The sequence below is a fragment of the Pseudonaja textilis genome, chromosome 17 (assembly GCF_049901715.1).
Source record: "Pseudonaja textilis isolate UNSWEBS1 chromosome 17, rPseTex1.2, whole genome shotgun sequence".
Classification (NCBI taxonomy): domain Eukaryota; kingdom Metazoa; phylum Chordata; class Lepidosauria; order Squamata; family Elapidae; genus Pseudonaja; species Pseudonaja textilis.
Genome location: NC_142006.1, coordinates 5,024,783 through 5,051,490, shown reverse-complemented (window position 1 = coordinate 5,051,490; position 26,708 = coordinate 5,024,783). Strand labels below are relative to the sequence as shown.

Below are 26,708 nucleotides of genomic sequence, written 5' to 3'. Positions count from 1 at the left end.
GGAAACTAGTCAAGGAGAGAAGCAACCTAAAGCTAAGGAGGAACTTCCCGACAGTTAGAACCATTAACCAGTGGAACAGCTTGCCACCAGAAGTGGTGGATCCACCAACTGGAGGTTTTTAAGAAGATACTGGCCAACCGTTTGTCTGAAATGATGTAGGGTTTCCTGGTTGACTACGAGACTGAACTAGAACATCTCCAAGGGCCTTTCCAACTCTGTTATTCTGTTTTTCTTCGGTGATTCCTTTACAGTAGTAGAAAGGAAGGAAAACATTAACTTGTTTTTGACCGTTACTAACCAAGCATACTAGTTGGGCCTACCATTTCCAACTAGCATGTCCCCTCACGAAAAGCTTTGAAGTAGCTTTATTCTTTCAGCCCTTTTAATGCATCCAATCATGGTCAACTTGATGACAAAAAGCCAACTCTATTGTCTAACATGACTTGGGATGTTGGCAGCTTGTTGAAGTTCCTCTTGAAACCCACACAAGTCACACTCCATTGTCTCAGCCATCAAGCACAACCTACCAATAATCCCAGCAGTGAGACTGGGATTAGACCACACAGTCATCTGGACCAGGAGTTGCCCTTCAACAATTAAAAGGCAAGCTCCAGAAACGTGGGTTGCCTTCAACACGGTGCTCAATCTAGTTTCCAGATCAGATCATTTTCCTGCACAGTGCTGGGAATTGTGAAGATTTTTTTTTTTTTAATGGGCCAGATTCGCCCCAATGCACAAAACTCCGCATGACATGAAAACTCCTCAAGAGCGGTGCCAATGCAGCCTTTATTTTTGCAACTGACCTGTTGAACTGCGTTCTGTGAATGTAGCATAAATTTGGAAGAGTGACAGCTGGCCCACCACTGTTTGCTTATCTACAATCGGCTCAGGAAAGGCCGCCACCTTCTGAGACAATCCTTATTGTTAGGATGTTCATGATCAACAGCTCTTTAAGTCCACGTTGCTGTGTTCCACCGTTCTTGGTTTTGTTTTGTTTTTCATGGGAAGAAGGAACGTTGCATTTTGCTCTCTCACCTTGCCGGGATCTGTTATCTTTTGCCTCTGTGCATTCTCAGCTCACAAACCCTCTTGCATTTGCTTGTTGACCTGTAACGTTGTTAGCTTCTGCTTATGTTTTTCCTGGCCTGTTGTTTGCCCCAAGCCTCCTCCTAATCAGATACGACTTGGATCGATCTGCTTTAGATCACAGGAGGTAAAAATAGCAGGAACAAAAGTGAATGTGTGGTCTTCTCTCTCTCTCTCTCTCTCTCTTCTCTCCTCTCTCTTCTCTCTTCTCTCTCTGTCCTCTCCCCCCTCTCTCTTCTCTCTCTTCTCTCCTCTTTTTTTCTCTCCTCTCTCTCTCCTCTCTCCTCTCTCTCTTCTCTCTCTTCTCTCTTTTCTCTCCTCTCTCTCTCCTCTCTCCCTCTCTCTCTCCTCTCTTCTCTCCTCTCTCTTCTCTCTCTCTCTCTCTCTCCTCTCTCCTCCCTCTCTCTTCTCTCTTCTCTCTTCTCTCTCTTCTCTCTTCTCTCCCCCCTCTCTCTCTCCCTCTCTCTCTCTCTCTCCTCCTCTCTCTTCCTCTCTCTCTCTCTCTCTCCCCTCTCTTCTCTCCCTCCTCTTTCTCTCTCTCTCTCTCTCTCCCTCCCTCCCTCTCCCCCCTTTCCCTATCTCGGTCAGACTGCCCTGGTCTCCTGAAACCCAATTTTGCTTTTCCCTCCTCCCATACACACACACAAAAAATAAAATAAAAGGAAGCGGATTGAATTAATGCTATTTTGTTCTTCCAATGCTCACATCAGAATATGGTTCCTTGGCATCTGAGTCTTTTCCTTTTATACGTTCTGGGCTGGTACCTTTGCCTGAGACGCTCTGAAGAATACAGATGGGCTCTTTTGGTCTAATTTCAGGGGTGCAAACATCGGGGTTGTCACTGGAAAGGGGGAAAAAAAATCACAAAACTGCGTGTGACTTATTTTGGCCATGTCCTATGGGGGAATTCGCTGGAGAAAGCAATTATGTTTGGAAGAGGTTAGCGGTAAAAGGAAACCGGGCCATCCAAAAACCATGTGGCTGGACACCATCAAAGCTGACATCAACCAGAGCATCGAACAACTCAAAGAAGTAGGGAAAGATTGGAAGATGTGGAGAATCCTGGCCCAAAGAATGACCAAGAGTCAGACACAACTGAATGGATGACATCATCATCGTCATCAAAAGTTGTGTTTATTGTTGTCTAGTGTTTGTTAGCTTTCTGGCTCCTTCCTTCCCCCCTTTTTTCTGCAAGTGTCTGAGACTTCCCATGTGCCGTGTGTGGTTCAATGCATGCTTTCGTGGCACACATCCCCGAACTCTAGGGCTGGAAGGAACCTTGGAGGTCTTCTACTCCCACCCCTTGATTAAGGCAAGAGATCTTATACAGTCACAATCAAATCGTTGCCCAGTCTCTTCTTAAAAACCTCCGATGGTGAAGCGCCCACAACTTCTGGAGGCAAGCCGTCTCACTGGTTAATCGTTCTTACTGTTAGGAAATTTTTACGTTGGATTCTCTTTAACAAGCTTCCACCGATTAACCTCACTGCAGTTGTGCTACAGGGAAAAAAAACCAAACAAACATCTCCCCATACTTTGATCGAGTCTTCCTGGGGACTTTGGACCCATTCAGAAAGTGGGAAGAAGTGAAGAAAGGATCCCTGATGGCAGTGGTGGGATTCAAACTTCATTACTACCGGTTCTGTGGGCGTGGCTTGGTGGGCGTAGTAGGGGAAGGTCACTGCAAAATCTCCATTCCCTCCCCACCCCACTAACCTGCTTTTCAGCTCCGTTCTCCTGTGCAAGGCAACCAAAGAAGACCTAACCGATCATCTGGGACTTGGGAGGCAGGGAATAGATGGGGGCAGGGCCAGTCAAAGGTGGTCTTGGCCAGTTCTCCGAACTACTCAAAATTTCCGCTACCGGTTCTGTAGAACCGGTCAGAACCGGCTGAAAACCACCTCTGCCTGATGGAGGGATGATTAACCGAAAGGACCAAGCATGGCAACAAGGAAGTCTGTTAAGGAGCGTTCCACAAAAGTACAAGCTGAGAAGGAGAGGAAAAAACCCAGAAGGAGAAAAGACTTCCAGGAAGCTTGGAAGATAATTTCCGGCAACGTGTTCAACTCCAGCCAGCAGATCATCAGCGCTTGGCTTTAGTTCTTATTGTAATCGGCCCGTAGTCAGAATTTCTTTATGATAAAAGCCTGCTCGTGGCCAACAATTGTTTCTTTTTGCTTCCACGAAGGAAAGCAATGGGGAGTTGACCCCAAATAGACTTTAGCAGTTGGCAGAGGGAGGTTGATGCAGAAGCCAACTCCGTCCAAGAATCTGTAACTCAGAAACAATTCTTGAACATTCTTGTCCCCCATCTCCCTCTCTCTCTCTCTTTTTTTTTTAAATAAAAGTAAAATCAAAATTGGACATGTAGTTAATACAATTCTGGGCTGGTTGCCTTTGGATTGATCCCTAAATAAATAATCAGACTTAAAAATATCCCTTTTCCTTGCCTCTTTAATTTCGTCTGGGCTGTCTTTTCCCTCTCCTCTCCCTGTTTTTCTTTATTTTATTTTTTTGGGAAAAAGGACTTCAGTTGTGTAGAAGAAAAGATAATTCTGGTGCCAGCAGCTCCATCCCAAACTGAAAACAGGATGCAGCCCTGTGGGTCTTTCTCTGCTGGTTTGTGCAACGCAGTCCCCTGTCGAAACCCAAAATTAGATTTTTTGGGGGGTTGCGTCTGCCAGGTGGAAAGCTGTTGTGTTGTTTCTGCGAACATCCTAATGCGGATGGAAAACCTCCTCATGTGGTGGAGGTTTTGTAGCCACTTACTCCCACCTCTTTCTGTCTCTTCTTTTAAAAACAACAACAACAACAACCAGAAGGATCCAGGACAAATAAACAAGAAGGAAGGACCATCTATCCGCAGGAGACATGCCAGCGTGATACTGTGGTTAAGCTAGGGAAGGACTCTCCAGAAGTTGGTCTTCCCTCATTCCCACTCTGATGGGCTGGTTGACCCATGAAGACAAGGAGCTGTCGTTCTCCAACATTTGTGAGGTGTGAAGACCTGGATTCAAGGACTTCTAGGGGTGGAAGGATCCTTGGAGGTCTTTTAGTCCAACGTCCTAGGAACACTGCTATCATGTCAGGGGTGATATGATAGCAGTGTTCCAATATCTGAGGGGCTGCCATGAAGAAGAGGGAGTCAAGCTACTCTCCAAAGCACCTGAAGGCAGGATAAGAAGCGACGGGTGGAAACTAATCAAGGAGAGAAGCAACCTAGAACTAAATTTCCTTACAGTTAGAACAATCAATCAATGGGACAGCTTTTGCCTCTAGAAGTTGTTGGTGCTCCAACACTGGAGCTTTGGACAACCCTTGGTCTGAAATGGTATATTTTTTCCCTGCCTGAGCAGGAGGTTGGACTAGAAGACCTCAACAGTCCCTTCCAACTCTGTAAGTCTATTACTCTGTCCTGTCCAAGGCAGGGATCTTTCTACCCTCCTAGACCAATCTTTTATTGAAAACCTCCAACAATGGAGCACCCTCTCTTTTAAGCAACTTTAAGACAGGTGGACCTCAACTCCAGAATTCCCTAGCCAAGCGTGGGTGGACTTCCGTTATCCTCTTTCATCTGATTGCTTGAGTTAAGAAGACACAACTTGTCTGGAAATTGGGTTGGATGAGTTTTCACCATCAGTGCCATGCACTGTCTGCAGACCCCCAGTGCCAGCAATAAAGAACATCAGGTGAACATAAAGTGGATTTCTTGGGATGACAGGCATCTCCCTGGCAACTCTGGCCCCCTAACCCAATGATAAAATATTCTAAGCATTTAGCAAGCCAAGCACATCAAAGGGATGGGAAATTTATTGCTATTTCTCCAAGTTTGGAGCGTTATTTTTTTTTTTTAATGCCATTTCACCCAAGTCTTCTAGAAAAGGCAAGCCTGTGCCAATCCATATTTATATACTCGTTTATCCAAACCTTGAAACCGAATTTAAGATTTTTCAGGGGGGGCAGGTCAGATTATTCTGTGTAGTTTTTTAAAATGCGTGTGGGCCCTGTAGAGGGAGGGTTTTTTTTTTCTGTCTGGGTTTGCGATTCAGACGTGGATAACAGAGCAACAGAATAACAGACAACTGTTGTCTTTGTTGCACTCCTCTGCACTCTTTATAGTGTCTCAACATCTTTCTTACATCGTGGTGACCAAAACTGGATGCAGTATTCCAAGTGTGGCCTTATCAAGGCGTTATAAAGTGGTACTAATACTTTGTGTGTTCTCGATTCTATCCCTCTGTTCATCCAACCTAGGATTGCGTTGATAAGATAAGGGGCCCGCGCAACGTCTTAAAACAGGGATAAACTCTCCTGAAGAAAAATCTCGCTGTGTGGTCAACAAAAAGTCAACACTTCCTTGATAGCACATAATCAATCAAAGTGGAAGGAGGACTGATTTAGCTATTTGACCTTAATGCTGAGCTGTGATAGAAGCAGAGATGGGGTAGGTAGAGAAGGAACCACCCCACCCTCAATTCTACCTCCATCCAATTCAGCTCCACTTGGCACGTGGACCCCAAATGAATGCAGGGTTTTCTTGGGGAGAGTGGAAGGTTACTCACCCATAATCATAATTCCGATAAATCTCAGGGATTTTTTTTTTTTTAATGGACGGGATGATCGGTTTTCTCCAAAGAAGCAGGTTGAGGATGCCTTCTTCTCTGCAATCCATCATGAGACACCCCGGGCATCGGTTTTAACATCACATCTGCTGTTTATAAGATCTCAGCCAATGTCTTATCAGTTTTCCAGCCTTGCCAGGATCCAGTTTGTTACGAGGAACAATGAAAATCAACTCTGGTGGGCCAACTTCATGCGTAAGGCAACTTCATCTCCAGCTTGTAAGGGGGAGATGACACAAGGCCCTCTCGGAATAGTCAAGGAGAGACGCGACCTAGTACAAAGGAGGAATTTCCTGACAGTTAGAACAATTAACCAGTGGAACGACTTGCCTTCAGAGGTTGTGGATGCTCCATCCCTGGAGGTTTTAAAGAAGAGACTGGACAGCCACGTCTGAAATGATACAAGGTCTTCTGCTTGAGCAGGGGGTTGGACTAGAAGACCTCCAAGGTCCCTTCCAGCTCTGTTAAATTCAACTTTAAACTACCGAACAACCCGATTCACATCACTCGAAAAGTTGACCAAGTTTAAGATGAAGAAAGCTGAATCTCTTGCACGAATGCTTTACTGCGTTGGACAGAGCAAGAGAGTGAATATATCATCTTTCTGCATCGGACAGCTCGTTTTTTTTTTCCATACATGGTGTGATGACCCAAAGGGGCGTGGCACAAAGGCAACACAGTCAGATAATCAGTAGGAGTCCCTTTGTTAGCTCCAACTTTGCCCCCAATGTCCTGGTTACCTTCTGGGCTGGAGAAAAACTCTCCCAGGAACAGCTTTTGGCTGCAGAGAATCAAGTCCAAAACGTGGTCAACCAAAACTGGAACTATAAGTCCAATCAAGGCAAGATGAGGTCATTAGTCCGGCAGGGCAGGAACAAGAATTCCAGACCCGAAGGCACGGCAATAACTCAACAAGGTTGGGAAGACGCCAGGAACACAGATAACCAAAGTCAACACAAGATAAATTCACATTTGCTCCCGGCAGCTGCTGCATTCAGCATGCATTTCTTTTAAACCCTCTTCCCAACTGTGGCTAATCATGACCCTTTCCTCTCCCATAAGCCACACAACCCATGTTGCTCTCTTTTCCATTCCTTCCCGCGTGCCCTAGGATGAAGAGGGGATGGGCCTGGGTCTTCCTCTGTACTCCCTCTCCCTTGTTCTACCTCTCCCCTGCTCTTCCCAGCTGAACTTTGCCCTTCCCCAGTTTCCTCCACAGTCAACAGAGCCACACTCCCACTCCCTGTCAGCTGTTCGTCTTCCTCCTCCATGATACATGGCTTTGTCTCTGTTCTTCATGAGATCTTCCAAACATGGAAAGAAATGGAGCTGCTATTTTTCTGGATGCCGGAAACCGGGGTCAACCTTGCAATGGCATTTGCCATTTTTTTGGAAGCTCCAGGATGGTGGCCGCTTTCGAGAAGTGGCTTTTCCAGCGTTGAACGACTTCTGCCTCTTCTTCTTTTTCTTCTTGTTCTTTTTTTTTTTGTTGTTTGTTTGTCCAAACTACAAGGCACAGAGCTTGTTCGGTGGGTGGGTTGTGGGGCGGTAATTTCTTTTCCACTGTGTTCTTTCTCTTTGTCTTTCTGTCTGGAGCACTTCAACATTTTGGGCCAGTCCAGCTGCCGTCCTTGTAAAGGGCAGCTTGAGAATATTTCACAGTGACCTGCCAAGGCTGGGAACAGATCTTCTTTTGAAAAGAAAACAAATGGGGGGGAAAATACAGTACTGAAGCTACATTTTCTCCTTACCTAATCTTTTCCTGGCTCCCCTAACCCATGTCAGTGGGGTAAGCCTTGCCAAGAAGGTAAGAGAGGGCAGGACGTGCTGACTCAGAAAAACCAAAGCTGGAATCCAACATGGGACATGTTCACTGTCTATCTTGCATTCGGCAAGCCTTTTCTTTTAATAACTTGGAGAACATCTCTCTTCATCCAGACATTTCTGTCTCCCTTTTCTCTTTGACTCCCATGAGCCAGAGCAGAAAGATTTATGGAGGTTTTAAATGTAATCAGGAACAAATTAGCTGCTGTACTGGGATTGCAAGCTTGGACTCTTCTCCGAATGAATCAACTCAGCACAACTGGAGCAGACCAGGGCTAGCTAGCTTAAACTGAACATAGGATCTTATTTCAGGTGTGCTGTTGTTATACTGCTACCAGTTGCTTTGGAGAATAGATTGACCCCCCCTCAGATATTGGTACCCAGTTTCCATTGTTTAATTGCTTTTGCTGTTAAGAAACCTCTCCTTAGTCCTTCCACTTTTTTTTTTTTAAAAAAAACCACATTTTCAGTGTTGGAGTTCCCCAAGACAAGGAAGTACTAAGTGTGCTCCCTCTCTCTGTGTTTTGCATTAGCCACTTGGTTTGTGTGAGTGTGTAAGGATTACGAATACTTTCTCTGTAGACTTTATAAACCCACGCAATCTATAGTCCTCTGAGTTTCTTTTATTTCCCTCAACTGCTCAGTCCTATTAAGAAATTGGAACTGCATGCTGCGGGGATAGAAAGAAAGAGAGAGAGAGAGAGAGAGAGAGGTGGAGTCATTAAGTAATTGAATTGTAATGATCTAATTTATTCTGGCGCTCGCAATGTTATTTCACAGTATAACTTGAGAAGAGATGTCAGCAAAGGAAAGGAAGAGGGTGAGTTACTTTCTTGGAAGGGAGACAGCCCAGAGAAGCCGCTGTCACTCACCAGGAGACGTTGGAAGCTGTGGCTTCTCTGATTATATAGGTGAATCAGAAAAGAGAAGAGAAAAGGAAGCCCACGCCACACATTCCTTTTCATTGTTTTGATATAGTTTGTCTTCGTTATTTATTTCTCAACTCGCCTGTCGCCTCCTTGGAGGGGCGAGTCTAGGTGGCTTACACAATAAGATTACAACATCTGGGGGGGGAAAAAACCCCAGTTAAAAAACAAACAGAGCAAAGACAGTGAATGAGTACACAAGTGGGGGGGAGAATAATAAGCACTCCCCCCAGGGAATAGATCCCGCCATCCAGAACTTGATGAAACAATTAGGTTTTTATAGCTTTTGGGATGTCCAGCAAAGTCAGGGTGATATCGCCCTGAGGGAATGAAATGAATAAATATTACAGTTTTGAAGGAAGGTAGAAGCTGTGGGGCGGGGGTGGGGAACCCAGTCGAAATGAAAGCATCTGTCTTGATCGTGCCCAACAGAGATATTGAGGTTTTATTTCTAAGCAGTTGAAATTAAATAAATGATAGTTACGCAAACAAATTTGTGCAGGCCTCCTCAAACCAGCAAAACAAGGACAGTGATTTGATTCCCGGAGAACGCTTCCAAATTGTCTTGTAAATAATTCCTTCCTTCCTTTTCCTTTTCTTCCCTTCTCTCATCTCTCTTTCCTTCCTTCTTTCCTTCCTTCTCCTTCTATCCTTCCCTCCCCCTTCTCCCTTCCTTCCTTCCTTCCTTCCTTCCTTCCTTCCTTCCTTCCTTCCTTCCTTCCTTCCTTCCTTCCTTCCTTCCTATATCTTTTAGCAAAGGACATTCTTACATTCTTAATAATAGAAATAAAAACATGAGCAGCTGGAGTAGCTGTGTTGCAAAAGCTTTGTTGACATTCAAGAGATGTTGGAATTCATATTTATTGGGTTCCAGGTTTGGGGAAAAAAGGCTAATCTGGTTAAGAAGTAAGGGATGGAACTTATGCAGGGCCATTGAAGTATCACAATTTTCCTCTGCTTTCTATCCTTCCAGTTTCATTCAGTGTCTCATTCAGGCTTGTTTTTTATCTCCTTCCCTTCCTCCTTTCCCACCCACACAGACTGCATGTGGGATAAATAGAAGCTTCCAATTACGAAGACTTTGTCCTCACTAAACTTGGTGTTTCGCAAGTATTGGGGTAGAACAAAATAAGGGATGACACTGGAGCCTGTAGTTTCTTGGCTGGCATCAAGCCACCAAAATCAGTCGCCCACCGCCAACTCTGAATCCGCTTTGTTGTTATTTTCTAACCCTGCGCTGTTTATTTTTGTTTACTTCTTTTGGTTTCATACAAGTTCGTGTGTTAAGATACAGATGCATGACTATAAGCCACCGGATAAGAAGTCTCTTGGGAATTTTAGGGTCACTTATAGAGAACACTGACAATGGGGATTTGCCCAAGAACAGCTTGTTCCCTTGTGAAGGTAGCAAATCTGTAGCACATGGAAAAGAAAAAAGAAAAAACCCGTTTCATTTACCGAGAAGGCTTGTATCCTGTTTTGCGTGGGGAACAACCGTTCCAAAATAGATGGGGCAAATAGTTTGGCTTCAAGACAATTTCTTGGGTTTCTGAGGATAGACATTGGATCCACCATGGTGCTGAGAGAGGAGCTCAGGGTTGCAATGATGGGTCTTCGGTGCTCTTGTGCCTTGTCGTTTTCTTGCAGACATTTAATGACCCAACGAGGTAACACCATCAGTGCTGAGGGAGCAAACTCCACTCCCTTCTAGCACTGATGATGTTACCTAGTTGGGTTATGAAACGTTTACAAGAAAATCACCAAGCTCAGAGAGCACCAAGGACCCCACAGTCCTCCTCCTCCTTTCTTCTCTTTCCTTCCTTCCTTCCTTCCTTCCTTCCTTCCTTCCTTCCTTCCTTCCTTCCTTCCTTCCTTCCTTCCTTCCTTCCTTCCTTCCTTCCTCCTCCTCCTCCCTCATTCCCCTCTAGCACTGATGATGTAACCTAGTTGGGTTAGGAAACATCTGCAAGAAAACAAGCAAGCTCAGAGAACACCAAGGACCCCTCTGTTATTGTCCCCCGCCCCTCCGTATAGACCCTATTCCCTTCTATCACTGATGATTACTTAGTTTGAATAACGAAACATCTGCAGGGAAACAACCAAGCTCAGAGACCACCAAGGACCCCCCGTAAATGGTGCCTTTTGTGCTAAACTGGAATATAAGTAATTAGCCATATTAGTAAGAGGAGAACGTCCATTGCTGGTAGGTCTTATCTGCAGAAGATTCCAGGTCATTTCAATGTTGAGACCCCCAAATGAGGTCACTGAAGGGTTTTAAATGCGGCCTACACAGATCCTAAGATACAGAGGGTTTCAAGTATGATCTTTGATCGCAAACACAAGGTCTATTTCCAAGTCAGAGTAGGTAACCTCGGGCAATTCCCCACACGGGTTGAAATTGGTGGAACATTCCTCTAGATGAATCCGGATGGATGCCTGGCCAAAACAGAGCAAGCCTCATAACACACGGCCACCGATCAGCGATGAAGTATGTCACAACAGGGCCAAGCGGTGAGTCCCATTTTATGTGACAATACTCCCAAAGCTGCTGACAGGCTTGTGAAAATGTGTGGTTCACAACTGGCCTCCGATACATATGTTAGCAATTCACTGTTCCTCTCTCTGTCTCTTTGCCCTCTGCCAACCCAGCGCTTTGACGAGAAGAAAGGCGGAGAGAAGCGTGATGAAAACCAGACTGGGATAGAAGTTGAGGGATTTCTGCCAGAGGAACTAATCGGTGCAAATGTTTCTAATTTGCATAATTTAGTTCCAGGGCAACAGCTTGGCATTCCCAAAGACACTGTTGGTTTGTCCAGTCGCACTGTGTTGCCACCTTTGAGCATTGGAGGTGTCAGCCATCCCAACTTGGTCAATAGAAAAGAACGGCTCCCAGACTCATCGCTAGTGAAAATACTCTTTACTACTAAAGCCAAGTATTTTTCTGTGTTGCATGAGAAATGTACATTCCTTCCGCTGTCCTTACCACTTTCTATAGAGGGACAATCGAGATCATCATATTGTCGTATTCTATTACTGTTTGGTTTGGAAGCAATCCTGCTTTGGACAGAGAGTGGCGAGGACAGCAGAAAAGATTATTGGAAGTTCACTTCCTTCTATCCAGGACATGTCATAATAAGTGAGGCTTGAACAAGGTCTGCAGTATTGTCTGGGACGCTACACATCCTTTTCACGACTTGTTTTCCTTGTTACCTTCTGGGAGGGGGCTTTGTGGTACCCAAAGCAGAACATCTAGGTACAGTTACAGTTTTATTTATTTATTTGATTGATTTGATTTGTCAATCGCTTACAAGATAATAGGTATAAGGATAAACATAGTTGTGAATACATGAAATGAATACATATAAGAAAAATAAAAGAAACAATAGGACAGGGACGGTAGGCACATTGGTGCACTTATGCACGCCCCCTACAGACCTCTTAGGAAAGGGGTGAGGTCAACAGTAGACAGTCTAAGGTTAAAGTTTTTGGGGTTTGGGGAAGAAACGCAAAATAAGGCAGAGTATTCCAGACATTGACCGCTCTGTTGCTGAAGTCGTATTTCCTGCAGTCAAGTTTGGTGCGGTTTACCTTGAGTTTGTACCTATTGTGTGCTTTTGTATTGTTATGGTTGAAGTTGAAGTATTCATTGACAGGTAAGTCATTGCAATGTATGATTTTATATACTATACTTAGATCAGACCGAAGACAGTATAGTTCTAGGTTTTCTAGGTCTAGAATTTCAAGTCTGGTGCCATAAGTATTCTGCAATGAGTAGAGGAGTATAGAAATCTTCTTGTGAAATATTTCTGGATTTTCTCAACTGTGTTAATATCAGATACATGATGTGGGTTCCAGACTGATGAGCTGTATTCGAGTATTGGTCTAGCAAATGTTTTGTACGCCCTAGTTAGTAGTGTGATACTACCAGAGTTGACTCGATGCGATTCTCTTCCCTGCAGATGAGCCGAGTCGTTGCTACTTTCACGATGGGGATGGTGTATGCGAAGAGTTTGAGCAGACAACCAGCATCACGGATTGTGGGATCTACACACCCAAAGGGTTCCTGGACCAGTGGGCATCCAATGTCTCAGTTTCACACCATAACGAGAAATGCCCAGCTACGGTGGTAGCGGGTCAGCCAGCAGCAAATCAAGTAAGGATGGTCGGGCACTCAGTGTATTTCTGGGATGAACAAGCCATGGTTTTGGATAGCCCTGTATATCACCTCATGGTCCTGGTGTCAGCTTTGGAAGCCATATTGAGACCAGATGCTCCCATGCTGCCAAATCTGAGCCTGGGAAAGTGGGAGGGGGGAATTTCTTGGAGTGTATGTAGTTAGACATAATAACATTCTTTTTCTAATTCAAGGTCATGTTATTTTGCACATAAGTGGAGGGAAGTCTCAAGTTGGGACAAACAGTGATTGGGGCATGTGATGTGATGATGGGTACAGGGGATGGATTTGTAGTTTTTACTTATTGCAAGGAAGCCAATAAGGACTTTCAGATTCGGGATTCCCCAGTTGTACCAGTTTACTATCCAAAATAAACTTTTGAGAAGATGTCTGTCTTCTCAAAGAGTTATTGGTTGGATTGGAGGTTTGCTGGAATGCTGACACCTGGGAACCTCCACATGCAATGACTGATGACATTTGAAGGATGCTACTTTCATACAGAAGACAAGATGAGTGCATTAATTAAGCTGGATTTGCATAGTTAGTTAGACTAAATTAAAATAGTACTGTGCTTTTCATGATTGGGTCTGCTTGTAGGATGAAGCATTCTTTATTTGTTTTTTTCACAGCTTCCTTCCTTCCTTCCTTCCTTCCTTCCTTCCTTCCTTCCTTCCTTCCTTCCTTCCTTCCTTCCTTCCTTCCTTCATGGTACCTGTCTACTACCCAACCAGGAATGAACCCTGGCTGATTCTAATACTGAACTCAATTATATTTAACTACCCCTCTTTTAAGATTTAGCTTGTTGTAGTTTTATGAGTAGAGTGTGCAGTGGCTCAGTGGTTAAGATGCTAAGTTTGTTGGACTGGAAAGGTGGCAGCCTAGGTTTGAGACCCAAGCACCATGTGACAGGGTGAGTTCAACTCCTGCCCACCTAGCAGTTTGGAGCATGCAAACGCGAGTAGATTAATAGGTAACAGCCTTCCATGTACCTTTGGCATATAGCCATGCTGGCCACATGACCACAGAAATTGTCTTCGGACAATGCTGGCTCCCTTGGCCAAGAAACATGGCCTAGAGTTGGACAGGGAAATCGTTACCTTTAGCTTTATGAGTAAGGGAAGTTCATTTGTCCTTCTAGATGTCCCTGCTTATTGTTACTTCTGAGTTGTATGCATATGAACCTAAGTCTAGTTTGGACCAAGGGTTTATAATGGTGGCCAACCAACCAATTGCACCTAGAATTGGGCAGTAAATGCCTTACAACGTTTTGGGTGAAGTCAACAGGAGCTGAGATTAGTATCCCACTAGTAGCTTGATACTCTGTGAATGTATCTAGTACTATCTCAGCTGGTGTCCATCACAGCATCTGAAGGTAGTGGATTCTTGATGCCTTCACTAATGCTTTTTCCACACCAGATTGAACCATGGCTCCAAGTTGTCATAAAATAAGAGAATAATTCTTTCCACCCCTCTCACCCCCCACCGTTTTCCAGACTCTTCATTGTTTTAGGAATCTCTTTCAGTAGCCTCTTGTCCATTCTAGTCTCCAAGCTGCAAGGCCTTTTTTGTTATGCGGTCCTAGTTGGCATCCTGGAAAAAAACAACTTGGTTGCTTTCTCATGTGATTGCGCGTGAGGGTATGTGCTTCTTGCAGAACACTAGCTGACCACAGACTAAAGCAGAAATCTGCAGAAGGGAGTCTATTGACACGTTTCTCCTATTTTCTTGAGCTCTCTGATTTCACAACTACTTCTCTGGCCTCATTGGGTAGCTTCTCCTTGGAAGAATTACCCAGTGTTGTTTCCCCACCCGCCAATTTCCCTTCATCCTTAAGTTGTGCTTGGCTGTCCCGTGCCTCAAAGAATGTGACCGAGGCAGGTTTTGCACGGAAAAACTCCAGAAAACATACAAGGTAGTTTTCTTGAAACGCTCAAACCTTGTTTTAGGTTTTCAAAAAGAAATCAAAAGTCATTTTCGGAGAAGAAAAGCAGCTAACACTGAGAGGGGCAGGACACTCTGCTCTCTTGATTCGGTGCTGTAGAGGAACACACACACACACACACATACATACGCACAACACACACAACTAAGGAAGCAGAAGGCAGTTGCTTCCAGTCCAGAGTTTGCAACCAAGTTTGCTTTGACCTTTGTTGCAATGAGACGGAGGTCGAAATTTAAACAAAACAAAAGCCATGAAGCCTTCCAACATTGCTTGGAGCTGTCTTGGCTCCAGAAGCCTTTTTGCAAAAATAAAAAAAATAAAATAAAATAAAAATAAAATAAAAACAAACTATGGTTGGAAAAGGGGGAGGCTGTGTAAAACATTCTGGGACCTCAAGCAAATTGGGAACTTTTTAAGAACAGGAGGCCGAGGGAAGGAAAGAATGGTTGGCTTGTTTCCCACTGCCTGCCCTCTTACTGGTTAGGACCCCTTTAGCTATTTCTTTTTGTGCTTATGCGGTTTGGAGTATTTGGCTACAGATAGCTTTTTCTTTTCCTTTTTTAAATGAAAAGAAGAAAGGAAATGGGTCTTACGGTTTTCATTAAATGCCTTCTTTCCCCTTGCCCCCTCCAGCCCCCGGGGTGCTATCAAGGTAGGAGTTTGGGGAAATTGTCCAGGGTTTTCTTCATCAGGCTGAGCAGAGAAGGAGTCATGGTGTGCGAGGCAAGGACTGGCTTAACATATTTAAGTAAAATAACCCATATATACCATCGGAAGGGAGAAAGCTTTGCTTGTCTGGACTGAATAATAACCCATGGGCCAGCCGGTTCACACCGGTTTGTGAGAACCGGTTGTTAACTTTCTGAGCAGTTTGGTGAACTGGTTGTTGGAAGAAATCATTAGGGCAGAGAACCGGTTGTTCAAATACTTGAATCTCACCACTGCCATGGACCCATCCGTTCTCTTTCGCCTGAGATCTATCAACCAGAATAGAGCTGGAAGGGACCTTGGAGGTCTTCTAGTCCAGCCCCCTGCTCAAGCAGGAGACCCTATGCCATTTCAGACAGGTAGCTGTTCATTCTCTTCTTAAAAACCTCCAAGGATGAAGCATCCACAACTTCTCGGGGGAAGACATTCCACCGGTTAATTGTCCTCACTGAAGTTTCTCCTTAGTTCTAGGTTGCTTCTCTCTTTGATTATTTCCATCCATTACTTATTGTCCTCCTTTCAGGTGCTTTGGAGAATAGTGTGACTCCTTTCTTCTTTCTGGCAGGCTCTTAGATATGGGAAGAAACTGCTGTCATGTCACTCTTAGTCCTTCTTTTCATTAGACACACCCAATTCCTGCAACTACTCTTCATATGTTTTGGCCTCCAGCCCCCTAATCATCGTTGTTGGTCTTCTCTGGACTCTTTCTAGAGTCTCAACATCTTTTTTACATCGTGGAGACCAAAACTGGATGTGACATTCCACCAAATGGATAGGATGCCAGCTCTATCGCGAAAGAAAGCAAACAAAAAGTTTATTTTTGACTAAAATGGTCCTTCACCTTGGTATAATGCAGGCAGCGAGGGACAGGAACTATACAGTCACAGAAATGTTTAATTCTCAATTTAGCTGTTTCCAGCATGGTGATTGAATGAGGAAAAAGCATCCCAGCTTAAAACAACAACACTCGATTGATTCCAAAACTGGATTTTCCATCTCTTCATACCCTAATTCTCTCTTACTCAAAAATACGTTGCAGTAGAGAGATGGGTGTTTGGTGCCAGAGTAAGTCTGCAAGTGTTTAGTTGTGTGTGTGTTTTCCCCCTTTCTCTTTCTCTGTCTCACAAACACAGACAGTAAACTGTGAGTTAGTACAGATGGACAACCTGTTTCTACTTTTTAGAGATTGCGTTGGAATGCTTTTCATGCAGAAAATGCAAATTAATTTGCAATCAGTCCCACTTTGCATTCCGAAAACTGTTAAAAATCCACAATTCGGAATTCACAAACGCATAATGTGGGAATTATTTACCGTAATAAGTTCAACCAATGAACCTACTCATTTTTAGTTTGGGTGGCATCCTTAATTAAAAACCGTTGCGGTTGTCTCCGCGGGGAAGTCATCTGAGTTCGTTTATTTCTTTGACATGAGAAAGGCTTTGTTCTTTTCTACTCTTTATAACAATAATTAAAAAAAAAATCATAACATATCCCGACATTTTTTTAAGATGGGAAAATGGGATTAAAGCTGGCATTTGCCACTTGCTTGGTTGTTTACAACAAGCGCTAGTGATGTTCAACATCCATATTCCGACTGAGTCTAATGAATGATAGTGTTAAGGAGACCTGAAGATGTGCTTGTTGTCCAAGAGAGCAACTAAGTTGGGCATCAGCTTGTGTGAGCAAAGCTGTTGAAGGTTCCCTTATCTCCGTTTGGCCTGATAACTTTAGATACCAATAAAAGAATATTTGTAGCTCGGGGTTGAAATGAGGGGGTCCTTGGTGCTCTCTGAGCTTGGTTGATTTCTTGCAGACATTTCATTACCCAACTAGGGAACTTCATCAGTGCTAGATAATATTACTTAGTTTGGGTAATGAAACATCTGCAAGTAAACAACCAGGCTCAGAGAGCACCAAGGACCCCCTCAACTTTACGTGATGATGGCAATGTGGAGGAGGAGGAGGAGGAATGGAATTTCATTTTTGGAAAACATTCACACACTATTTTTTGCTCTTGCTCATATAGCTCTCCAACACAACCACTAAAATTAAGATTCACTGTCTATCCTCCCACATTATCCGTTTTGACAGATATCAGGGGAACTGTTCTCAACATTATCATCAATAGTTACTCCTGTTCAGCTAGGAACTACTAGCAACCTAGTAGTTAAGCGTTCAACTAAGAACAAGGACAGTCTATTTCTAGGCTAACCTTATTCGCAGAAACTCATTGGGCCAGTCCCTCCCTCTCAGTCCAATCAACCTCACGGGGCTGTTGTGCTGGGAGAAAAATAGGTCTCGAATTATGCTTGGCTATAGGGGCATACAAAATAAAAAACAAAATTCCAGATAGTCCTCAACTTTACAACAGTTCATTTAGTGAGCATTCAAAGTTACAACATTACAGTGTGAGATTATAAAGTTACACTGGGGAAAAAAAAAAGGTCTTACGGCCTTTTTTCACACTTGCAACCGTTATAGCATCCCCATGGTCACGTGATTGACATAACAACTGACTCATGTTTATGACGGTTGCATTGTCCCGGGGTGTCACACGATCCCCTTTTGCGACCAGCCAAGTCAATGGGGAAAGCCAGATCGGCTTAACAGCCGTGGGACTAATTTAACTAATTTTCATGTTTAACAACGGTGGCCCCCCCAAAAAAAGCCACAAAAAGGGGTGAAGCTCACTTAAGAAATGTCCTCACTTCACAACCTAAATTTCTGGGCTCGGTTGTGGTCGTAAGTCAAGAACTACCTGTGTAACGCTTAAATACAGATCAGAAAGGGGGATTTCTTGGACATAGGAACTGTCCATGGTAAAAACATTGGCAGGTTTCCTCGCTGGATTCTCGGGAGGGAGTTCTTATCTTCTGAGTATGTTTACAAAAGGCACACCCCAAACTCTTCCCAACATTTGACGAGCCGAGAAGAAAATGGCTTTAAAATTGGAAAGTTCCTGTCGGACTTTCTCCCTGTCGGGAGCTAAATGAGGAAAGGATGAAGCTGTCTTAATAACCCAAAGAGCATTTGGGCGAATTTTTCGACAAAGGGCAAAGATTTACCTCCGTACTCCTTCTCGCCCTTGATTTATCTGCCTGAAAAGTCCCTTTCATGATTATCTGTTGCTGCCAAGTCCTTCAGTGCAGTTGTATTTCACCGCTGCCTGACGTCTTGCTCTGCTTTAATAGAGTAGAAGGTCCCCCCCTTTTTCTCTCTCGAGCTGTTGCATCCCCCCTTTTCAAAGCAGCCCCTCTGCAGCGTAGCTGCCCCCTTGATTTACGGTGGGAGATGGGACCCTGCCTGTCCCGCTTTCCCAAGTGGAAAAAAAAGCCATTATTTACACTTTATTCGCAAAGAGCGTTCCTCTCCCACCTCAACCTTGAGCAGGAAGAAGGACTGAGTGACACAGTTCTTATTACTGCTCTTGTTATTGTTTGGGAGTGCAACAGATGCGCCTCCCAAACATAGCCAAACCATAATCTTCTAAACGCGGTAGATAAATATAGCCCTGGATTGCAAAATGTCCTTTGTAAATTGGTTCTCTCCAGTTGACATTCCGTGCTAATCAGGTTTTGTGGTTTCCCAAGTGTCATCTTAGGACTCTGATCTGGAGCTGGGAGCGAAGTTGCGGCTTTTGGGGGTTAGGCAAAAGGTCCTTTAAGTGCAGAGTTGTGGCCGCTCGCTTTCGTCATCCCAATAGCTGTGATAGTGAAACCTACTGGACTTGTAATCCAACAGTATTTGATAGGGTCCAGGGCCTGTTTTCCCTACACTATATCAACCTAATTTTTTTTCATTCTGGCCAAGAGAGTATCTCACAGAAAGTGAGTACCCCCCCACCACACATTTGGTAAATATTTAAGTCTAGGGGTGGGATACGAAAGGGTTAACTACTGGTTTGGGATTTAGGAGCTTCCCTGCCTGCTGTGAGCGGCAAGCCTGTAAATCGTCATCAGCACACTGTGTGCAGAGAAGCAGCCTTTGAAACAGCCCTCTTTTCTTGTTTTTTTAACTGCAGCTGTGGCTCGTTGGGCAGCTGAAGTTGAAAAATCAGGAAATAAAGATCAGATAAGAGTCCGGGTGGGCAGGTGGGCAAAAACATCAGCAGATATAGAACCGGTTCTATGTCTGCTGCTCTTCAGAGCTACCGGTTCTACAGAGGGAGGCCTCAAACCAACCAAAAATCAGCTGTGAGGCACAGTGCAGGTAAGGGAGCAGTGGGGGGGGGTTGTGTGTGCATGCGTAGGGGCTATGGGGGTGTGTGCATTGCCTTCTGGGTGCTGGTGCACGAGTGTGCAAGTGTGCGCACAATTTTTGGCACAGGAGCCCAAAAAGGTTAGCCACCACTGGTCTAGTCTAAGGGTCTTCAAACTTGGCAAGTTTAGGACTTGCGGACTTCAAGTCCCAGAATTCCTGAGCTAACATGACTGGAGGAGGAATTCTGGGAGTTGAAGTCCACAAGTCTTAAAAGTTGCCAAATTTGAAGACTACTGGAATAGATAGATTAGGTAGGTAGGTAGGTAGGTAGGTAGAAGCAAGGGTTTTCAAACTTGGCCAGTTTAAGACTTGTGGACTTCAACTTCCAGAATTCCTGAGCTAACATGACTGGAGGAGGAATTCTGGGAGTTGAAGTTCACAAGTTCTTAAAGCTGTTAAGTTTGAAGACCCCCCTGGGTTCCTAGGCTATAAGAAGATTGCCAAGACCTTGAAACTGAGCTGCATCATGGTGGCCAAGACCACACAACGGTTTAACAGGACAGGTTCCACTCAGAACAGGCCTCGCCATGGTTGACCAAAGAAGTTGAGTGCTCAGCATCATACCCAGAGGTCAGCTTTGGGAAATAGATGTATGAGTGCGGCTAGCATTGCTGCAGAGGTTGAAGGAGTGGGGTGGGGTCAGCCTGTTAGTGCTCGCTCCCATACACTCCTTTACATTGTAGCCAAGTGTCATTTCTTCAGTGCTGTCCCATGAAAAGGTAGACTTAAATATTTGCAAAATGGGAGCGGAAGTACTAACTTCTGTGATGTACTGTATATGTGGGGTCCTTGGTGCTCTCTGAACTTGGTGGCTTCCTTGCAGATATCTCATTATCCAACTAGGTGATATTATCAGCGGTAGCAATGGAGGATTATTTTCTGCCCATCCAATAGGAATTGCATGTTCTTTCCCTCCCTTCTTCTTGGCTTCCTGTTTTAATTTCCTAACCATTGAATCCAGTGGGAGTGTGGGTGGTTTATGCCAGTACAATGAAGAGAAACAGAAAACTTGAGACATAACCCAGAGCAGAAAGCCAACGCTCATCAAAATATGCAGTGACAAGAGTTATGGGAACTGGAGTTCCATAACATCTGGAGGAAGGCCATAAACTTTCTCACTCGTGGGCTAATGCAATAAAACTGCCACATAGCCAAATGCTTCTTGGACGTAAGCTTACTCAACCCAAGCCAGGGGTGGATGTGATCTAGGTAGCTTTGCATATAGGTAGTTGCATAGCCTTCCCTGTCCTTAACGTGCGAATGTTGTACTTAATGTTGTCTTAATGTGTGACTTTTGCATTTTTGCATTGTTTACTGAGACAACTGAAGAACAGAACAAGGCCATCTTGTTCTTTCAATTTTGATGGGTGAGCTACAGGCTCAGTTTCATCAGAACTGAAGAACTCAACTGCCCTTGATGTCCTTTTCATGCTCTCCACCAAATTCGAGTCTTCTCATTTGAAGGATAGAAAGGCGATGCTGCTGTAGTCCTAACCCTGTCCATCAACATTCCTAACCCTGTCCATTCATCAACCCCAATACGGGACACTTCTTAGTATGCTGTAGGATCAGCGTTGTTTCTCCTTCCCCAGTTTACGCAAGATCTGTGTTTCCTATCTTGCATGGTGGAGCGGTGGTTGGAATGCAGTCTTGCAGGCTAATTCTGCCAACTGCCAGCAGTTCGAACCTGACCGGCTCGAGGTTGACTCATCCTTCCATCCTTCCAACGATGGTAAAATGAAGACCCAGATTGTTGAGGGCAATTGGCTGACTCTATAAACCACTTAGAGAGATCTGTAAAGCACTATAAAGTGGTATATAAGTCTAAGCGCCACTGCTATTGCTATCTATCTATCCATCTCTGTGTCTATCTCTCTATTTATCACTCTATATATCTATCTGTGAGCCATAGTGGTGCAGTGGTTAGAATGCAGTATTGCAGGCTAACCCTGCTGACGGCGAGCACTTTGATCCTGATCGACTCAGGGTTGACTCAGCCTTCCATCCTTCTGATGTTGGTAAAACAAGGACCCAGATTGTTGGTGGCAAGAGGCTGATTCTGTAAAACTGCTTAGAGAGGGCTGTAAAACACTATGACGTGGTATATGTCTATGTGTTATATTGATCTAATCTATCTATGTATCTTATCTATCTACCCATCTTTCTTATCTATCCTGCCTGTCTGCCTACCAGCTTGCTTGCTTGCTTGCCTGTCTATCTATCTATCTATCTATCTATCTATCTATCTATCTATCTATCTATCTATCTATCTATCTATCTATCATCTATCTGCCGTGGTGGCGCAGTGGTTAGAATGCAGAATTGCAGGCTAATTCTGCCCACTGTCAGCAGTTCGATCCTGACCAGATCAAGGTTGACTCAGCCTTCCATCCTTCTGAGGTGGGTAAAATGAGGACCCCGATTATTGGGGGCAAGAGGCTTACTCTGTAAACCGCTTAGAGAGGGCTGTGGAAGCACTGTGAAGCGGTGTATAAGTCTAAGTGCTCTTGCTATTGCAGAAAAGCAGTATAACAGACCCAAAGCACAGCTGGTTTCGCCGACGGCTGTACCGAGGTTTGAAGAGGCAGGGATCAGGGTTTGACATGAATATTTTTTTTTTTGTCTCTCTGCATGACTGCTAGATTATTTTTCCCCTGGCCTCCTACAGACATTTCTGGGGCTTAGGACTTCATGAGAAAACTCCAGAGTCTGGCAGCCTTCTGGGATCCGTGGTGAGGTGAAACATGTTGCCTTCTTCTTGGCCAAAAGCGGACTCTCCATGAGTCACAGGGAAATCTCACCGCATCCCAGGGGAAAGACCTAACTCTTGATCCTCCTTTGCTCCATCTTTTGCTTTCCTGTACCGTGTGTGTGTGTGGGTGGGTGGGTGGAAGGGACAAAACTGGATTTAGAATCCACTCAAAGGCAGAGGCGCTCAGGATAGCTCTAATTGAAAACAGCTTTCCAGAGAAGGGGATGCCAGGAAGAAAAACGCGGAGTCTTTCCGTTCCTCTGCAAGCAGAAAGAAAAACAGAATAACAGAAGAGTTGGAAGGTACCTTAGAAATCTTCTAGATTAACTTCCTAACCTAGAGACCGCCATTCTGGACAAAGGGCGGTCTAATCGCTTCTTAAAAACCTCCAGTGATGGAGCACCTACCACTTCGGAAGACAAGTCCTTTCCACTCGTTTATTGTCCTCGTTGTCAGGAAATTCCTCCTTCGTTCCAGGTTGCTTCTCTCCTTGATTCATTTCCATCTGTTTTGTTTTTTTTCCCTTATCTCTGTGGCCCTGATCCGTGGCCACAAAAGGTATTTAAAGGGGGCCCGTGGTGAAGAAAAGATTGAGAACCACTTAGAAGAAGAGAGGGATGGATGGATGGATGGACGGACGGATGGAGAGAGGGATGGATGGAGAGATGGAGAGATATGGATGGAGAGGGATATGGATAAATGGATGGAGAGAGAGGGATGGAGAAAGAGCTGGGAGAGAGGGATGGAGAGAGAGGGATGAAGAGAGGAATGGAGAGAAAGAGAGGAAGGGATGGAAGGAGGGAGGGAGATACAGATGGATGGAGAAAGGGATAGATGGATGGGTAGAGAGAGAGGGATGGATAGAGAGAGGGATAGATGGAAGGAAGGATAGAAGGAGGTACAGATGGATGGAGAGAGGGATGGAGGAAGGGAGGGATAGAGGGATGGATGGAGAAACAGAAGGATGCAGAGACAGAGGGGTGGAGGATTGGACGGATGAATGGATAGTCAAACAGACAGACCATTTCAGTTCCTTTCTGCATTTAATATTTGAACACTAAGAATATTCACTGAATATTATATCTCTGAATGAAATCCAGGCAAGAAAAGGGCTACGACATGCATTCTCACCTGGTGCCTGCCAACTATGGTTTGCCTGTCCAAAATATTCCGATATTTGGAAAGAGGTTTCGGGGGGCGGGGGGGAAACACGCAAAGAATCCTAAGAGTTTTATAGGACAACTTGGCCTCGTTTGAAGGCTTCCCGCAAAGACTTTGGGCATCAAACTACCTCTGGCATTCGAACCTAGGATAAGCCCACTCATTTCTTCAATGCCGTGCAGAATGGAGGAACAATTCCGAAGAGAGCTGGCCTTCCATCCCCTTCCCTAAACCGCACAACAGAACCCAAATCAGCCAAGCGGTTCTGCTTCTGTTCGCAAACCTCTTTCAAGGGGAAAAAGTGCTGAGCTCAAAAAACAAAAAACGAGGGAGAGAGAGAGAGAGAGAGAGAGAGGAGGGAGGGAGGGAGGAAGAGAGAGAGAGGGAAAATAAAATAATATAAAATGGAAGCCTCAATCTTTTAAAGGTTTGTTTTGGGCTCTGCTCAAGTTTTTTTTTAAGCAGAGGCTGGGGGGTCAGCTTTTGAAAGCAAGTTCTCACTCATCCATTCAGCGACAGGTGACGGGTGCCAAACTCCATTCCTCCCAGTTCAGTTTCCCTCTCAGTCTATCTTGGGGGTGGGGGGTCGGAGGAAACGGAGAGGAGGGGCAGAGTGCAAGAGTTGCAAAAAAAAAAACCAGGGGCGCGCGCCATCGGTCTTGGGGAGCCCCCGTGGCTGTATAAATTGCAGATGTGAGCAAGGATTGGTCCCTCTAACTGGGAGAGGTATTAAAATCAAAACCAGTCTTCCCTCCCTCCCTCACCCCCCCTCCCCATCCCATCCCACTGAGACAGACTGTTGAAAATGATACATGTCAAATTGCTGGAATGAATTTCAAACGCCAAAGATAGTTTATGTAAATTCTTACACTGCTGTAAAATGTAACACAATCCATTGGCAAGCCTCGGCAAAATTTGGTCCCAGTTTTTAGGTTTTCTTTCTTTCTTTCCCGCCCTTCCCATCCCCTTCTATTTTATTTTATTTTATTTAACAAAACTGAAAAAAAAAAACTTTTTTTTTTTCCAACCCATTAAACCTGATTTATGTTTTGCCCACAGATTCCTTCCCTCTCGGGGTTTTTGTTTAGGGGGGGGGGGGAAAGGAATTTAAATTAGAGAAATCATGACTTCACTTTTGGCCAATCTAGCTCCGAATACTTGATTTTTCTTTTCTTTTTTTTAAATCAGTGTGGATGTAAGGAAAAGGTTCTTACTTGAAGTTCTGTGGCATTTCTTTTCCGTGTTCACCACCATGGAAGTCCACAACATTCTCTTCAAAAATTTTCTGTCCTTCATATCCAGTTGCAAGACAATCCCGTCATTAGGGCTAATGAACGATAGCAATAGCCCTTAGACTTATATACCTCTTTACAGCGCTTTATAGCCCCCTCTAAGCAGTTTACAGAGTCAGCCTCTTGCCCCCAACAATTGGGGTCCTCATTTTACCCACCTCGGAAGGATGGGAGGCTGAGTCAACCTGGAGCCTGGTGGGATTCGAACTGCCAAATTGCAGACAGCCGGCAGGCAGCAGAAGTAGCCTACAGTACCGCCCTCTAACCCCTGTGCCACCACAGCCCCAATATCTTATATAAACTCTTTGGTTTGTATAACGATCGATTAAAATAGGGTTGGTGGTTTGTGAATCAGGGCAATGTGAGAACCCAGCTGGCATCTCTGCTTGTCTCAAACAGTCACCCTGAAGCTACCCTGTGGCTTACTTGTTGGGGCAGCATATGTGATGTGAGCCCAATCGTGGCATTTGGTTAACCTGTAGTTTGGAAATTAGCATGCGGAATGGGGTATCTGTATATGAAATGGGACAACTCACCACGGTCGATTCTCCATGGGACAATTGAACAGATGCAAAAGTTAATTTAATTTCAATGCAACCATGTAGTAATAGAGTAATAGTAATAGAACGATGTCAATCCAGAAATTTACAAGATTTACAATCATTTCAATGAAAACATGGCCACCCATAATAAAAGTGGCAATAGCAGTAGCACTTAGACTTATATACTGCTTCACAGTGCTTTTACAGCCCTCTCTAAGCAGTTTACAGAGTCAGCCTCTTGCCCCCAATAATCTGTGCCCTCATTTTACCGACATTAGAAGGATGGAAGGCTGAGTCATCCTTGATCCATCAGAATCGAACTGCTAGCAGTGAGCAGTGAGTTTGGCCTGCCATACTGCATTCTAACCACTGCGCCACCAGGGCTCTTCAACTGTACCTAAGTGAAATGATTAATTGTCCTGCAGCAAGTTGGCCATGATGAGTTGTCCGAGGCTGTATAGGTCAACAGATCAAGTTGCATCCGCAGGTTGCACGGACTTTACGTAGACTTCCCCCCTTCCAACTGGACGTCGTGTTCTTCTTTTTATCAGATGTGCCGGACCAAGGAGTATGACTTCAACGATGCTATGGCCCAATATGCGTGGTACCCTTGCACCGCCAATCACACTCACACCGTTTTCTGGCTGAAGGTAAATATGCAATGCGATTAGATAAAATAGTGAGGGTCAAGAAGCAGCAGAAGGAACTCGGTTCATTAGAGTTTTGTCACTTTTCCAGGACAAATTCCAGTTTGTCATGTAGCTTTTAGATGTAATTCGGTGGGATTTCTTTTTAAGATGGAATTTTGAAAGTCTGCTGATGGTGAACCACCATGGACATTCTTGGTAGACATGGATAGATGCAGAGGGCCAAAGAGATGATACCATACAGCTTCCTCACCATGGTCTTTAGTTTCCCCAACTACACAGGCACAACCTTAACAAAATCTTGGGCTACAGATACTCTCTTCTCATTTGTGTCTCTCCAAGGACAATTTTCAGTCTTCCATGCGGTCCAGAGGCCTCCTTGGAAATATTCATGGTGTTGGAGGCTGTGCAATTGGTGGGAATCCCATTCTATGTTTTTTATTAAATATATACATATTGAAATCATTGCTTTCTTTAAAAAAAAGTTGTAATCAAAGTAAGGTTTGTCAGGAAACCCACTGAGTTCCAATAGAGCATCTCAATGGACAGGAGCCCCAGATGTAGACATCTTATTGATTATTTTGAAGTCCTCTCTGCATGAGCATGAAGTTCTGGTAGAACTTTCTAAGAAACTTAACATATCAGATTATGGTTGAAGATTGAGAGGGAAACTTGTGAGTCTCCAGATAGTTCTCAGCAGGCCTTATGGATGGGTGTGAGAGTAAGGTTGCTAACAATCTTAGTTCTGGAGGTTCACCAAGAGTGGTAGCAT

General features: G+C 44.4%; 1 protein-coding gene across 1 annotated transcript in view; it reads left to right on the top strand.

Annotated features, from left to right (window-relative positions):
- Nucleotides 1–26,708, top strand: part of PAPPA (pappalysin 1) — a 117,410-nt gene that overhangs the window by 51,280 nt on the left and 39,422 nt on the right. The window contains 2 exon segments of the mRNA XM_087914615.1: nt 12,418–12,611; nt 25,841–25,939. Coding sequence (XP_087770741.1) covers nt 12,418–12,611; nt 25,841–25,939 — 293 coding nt within the window.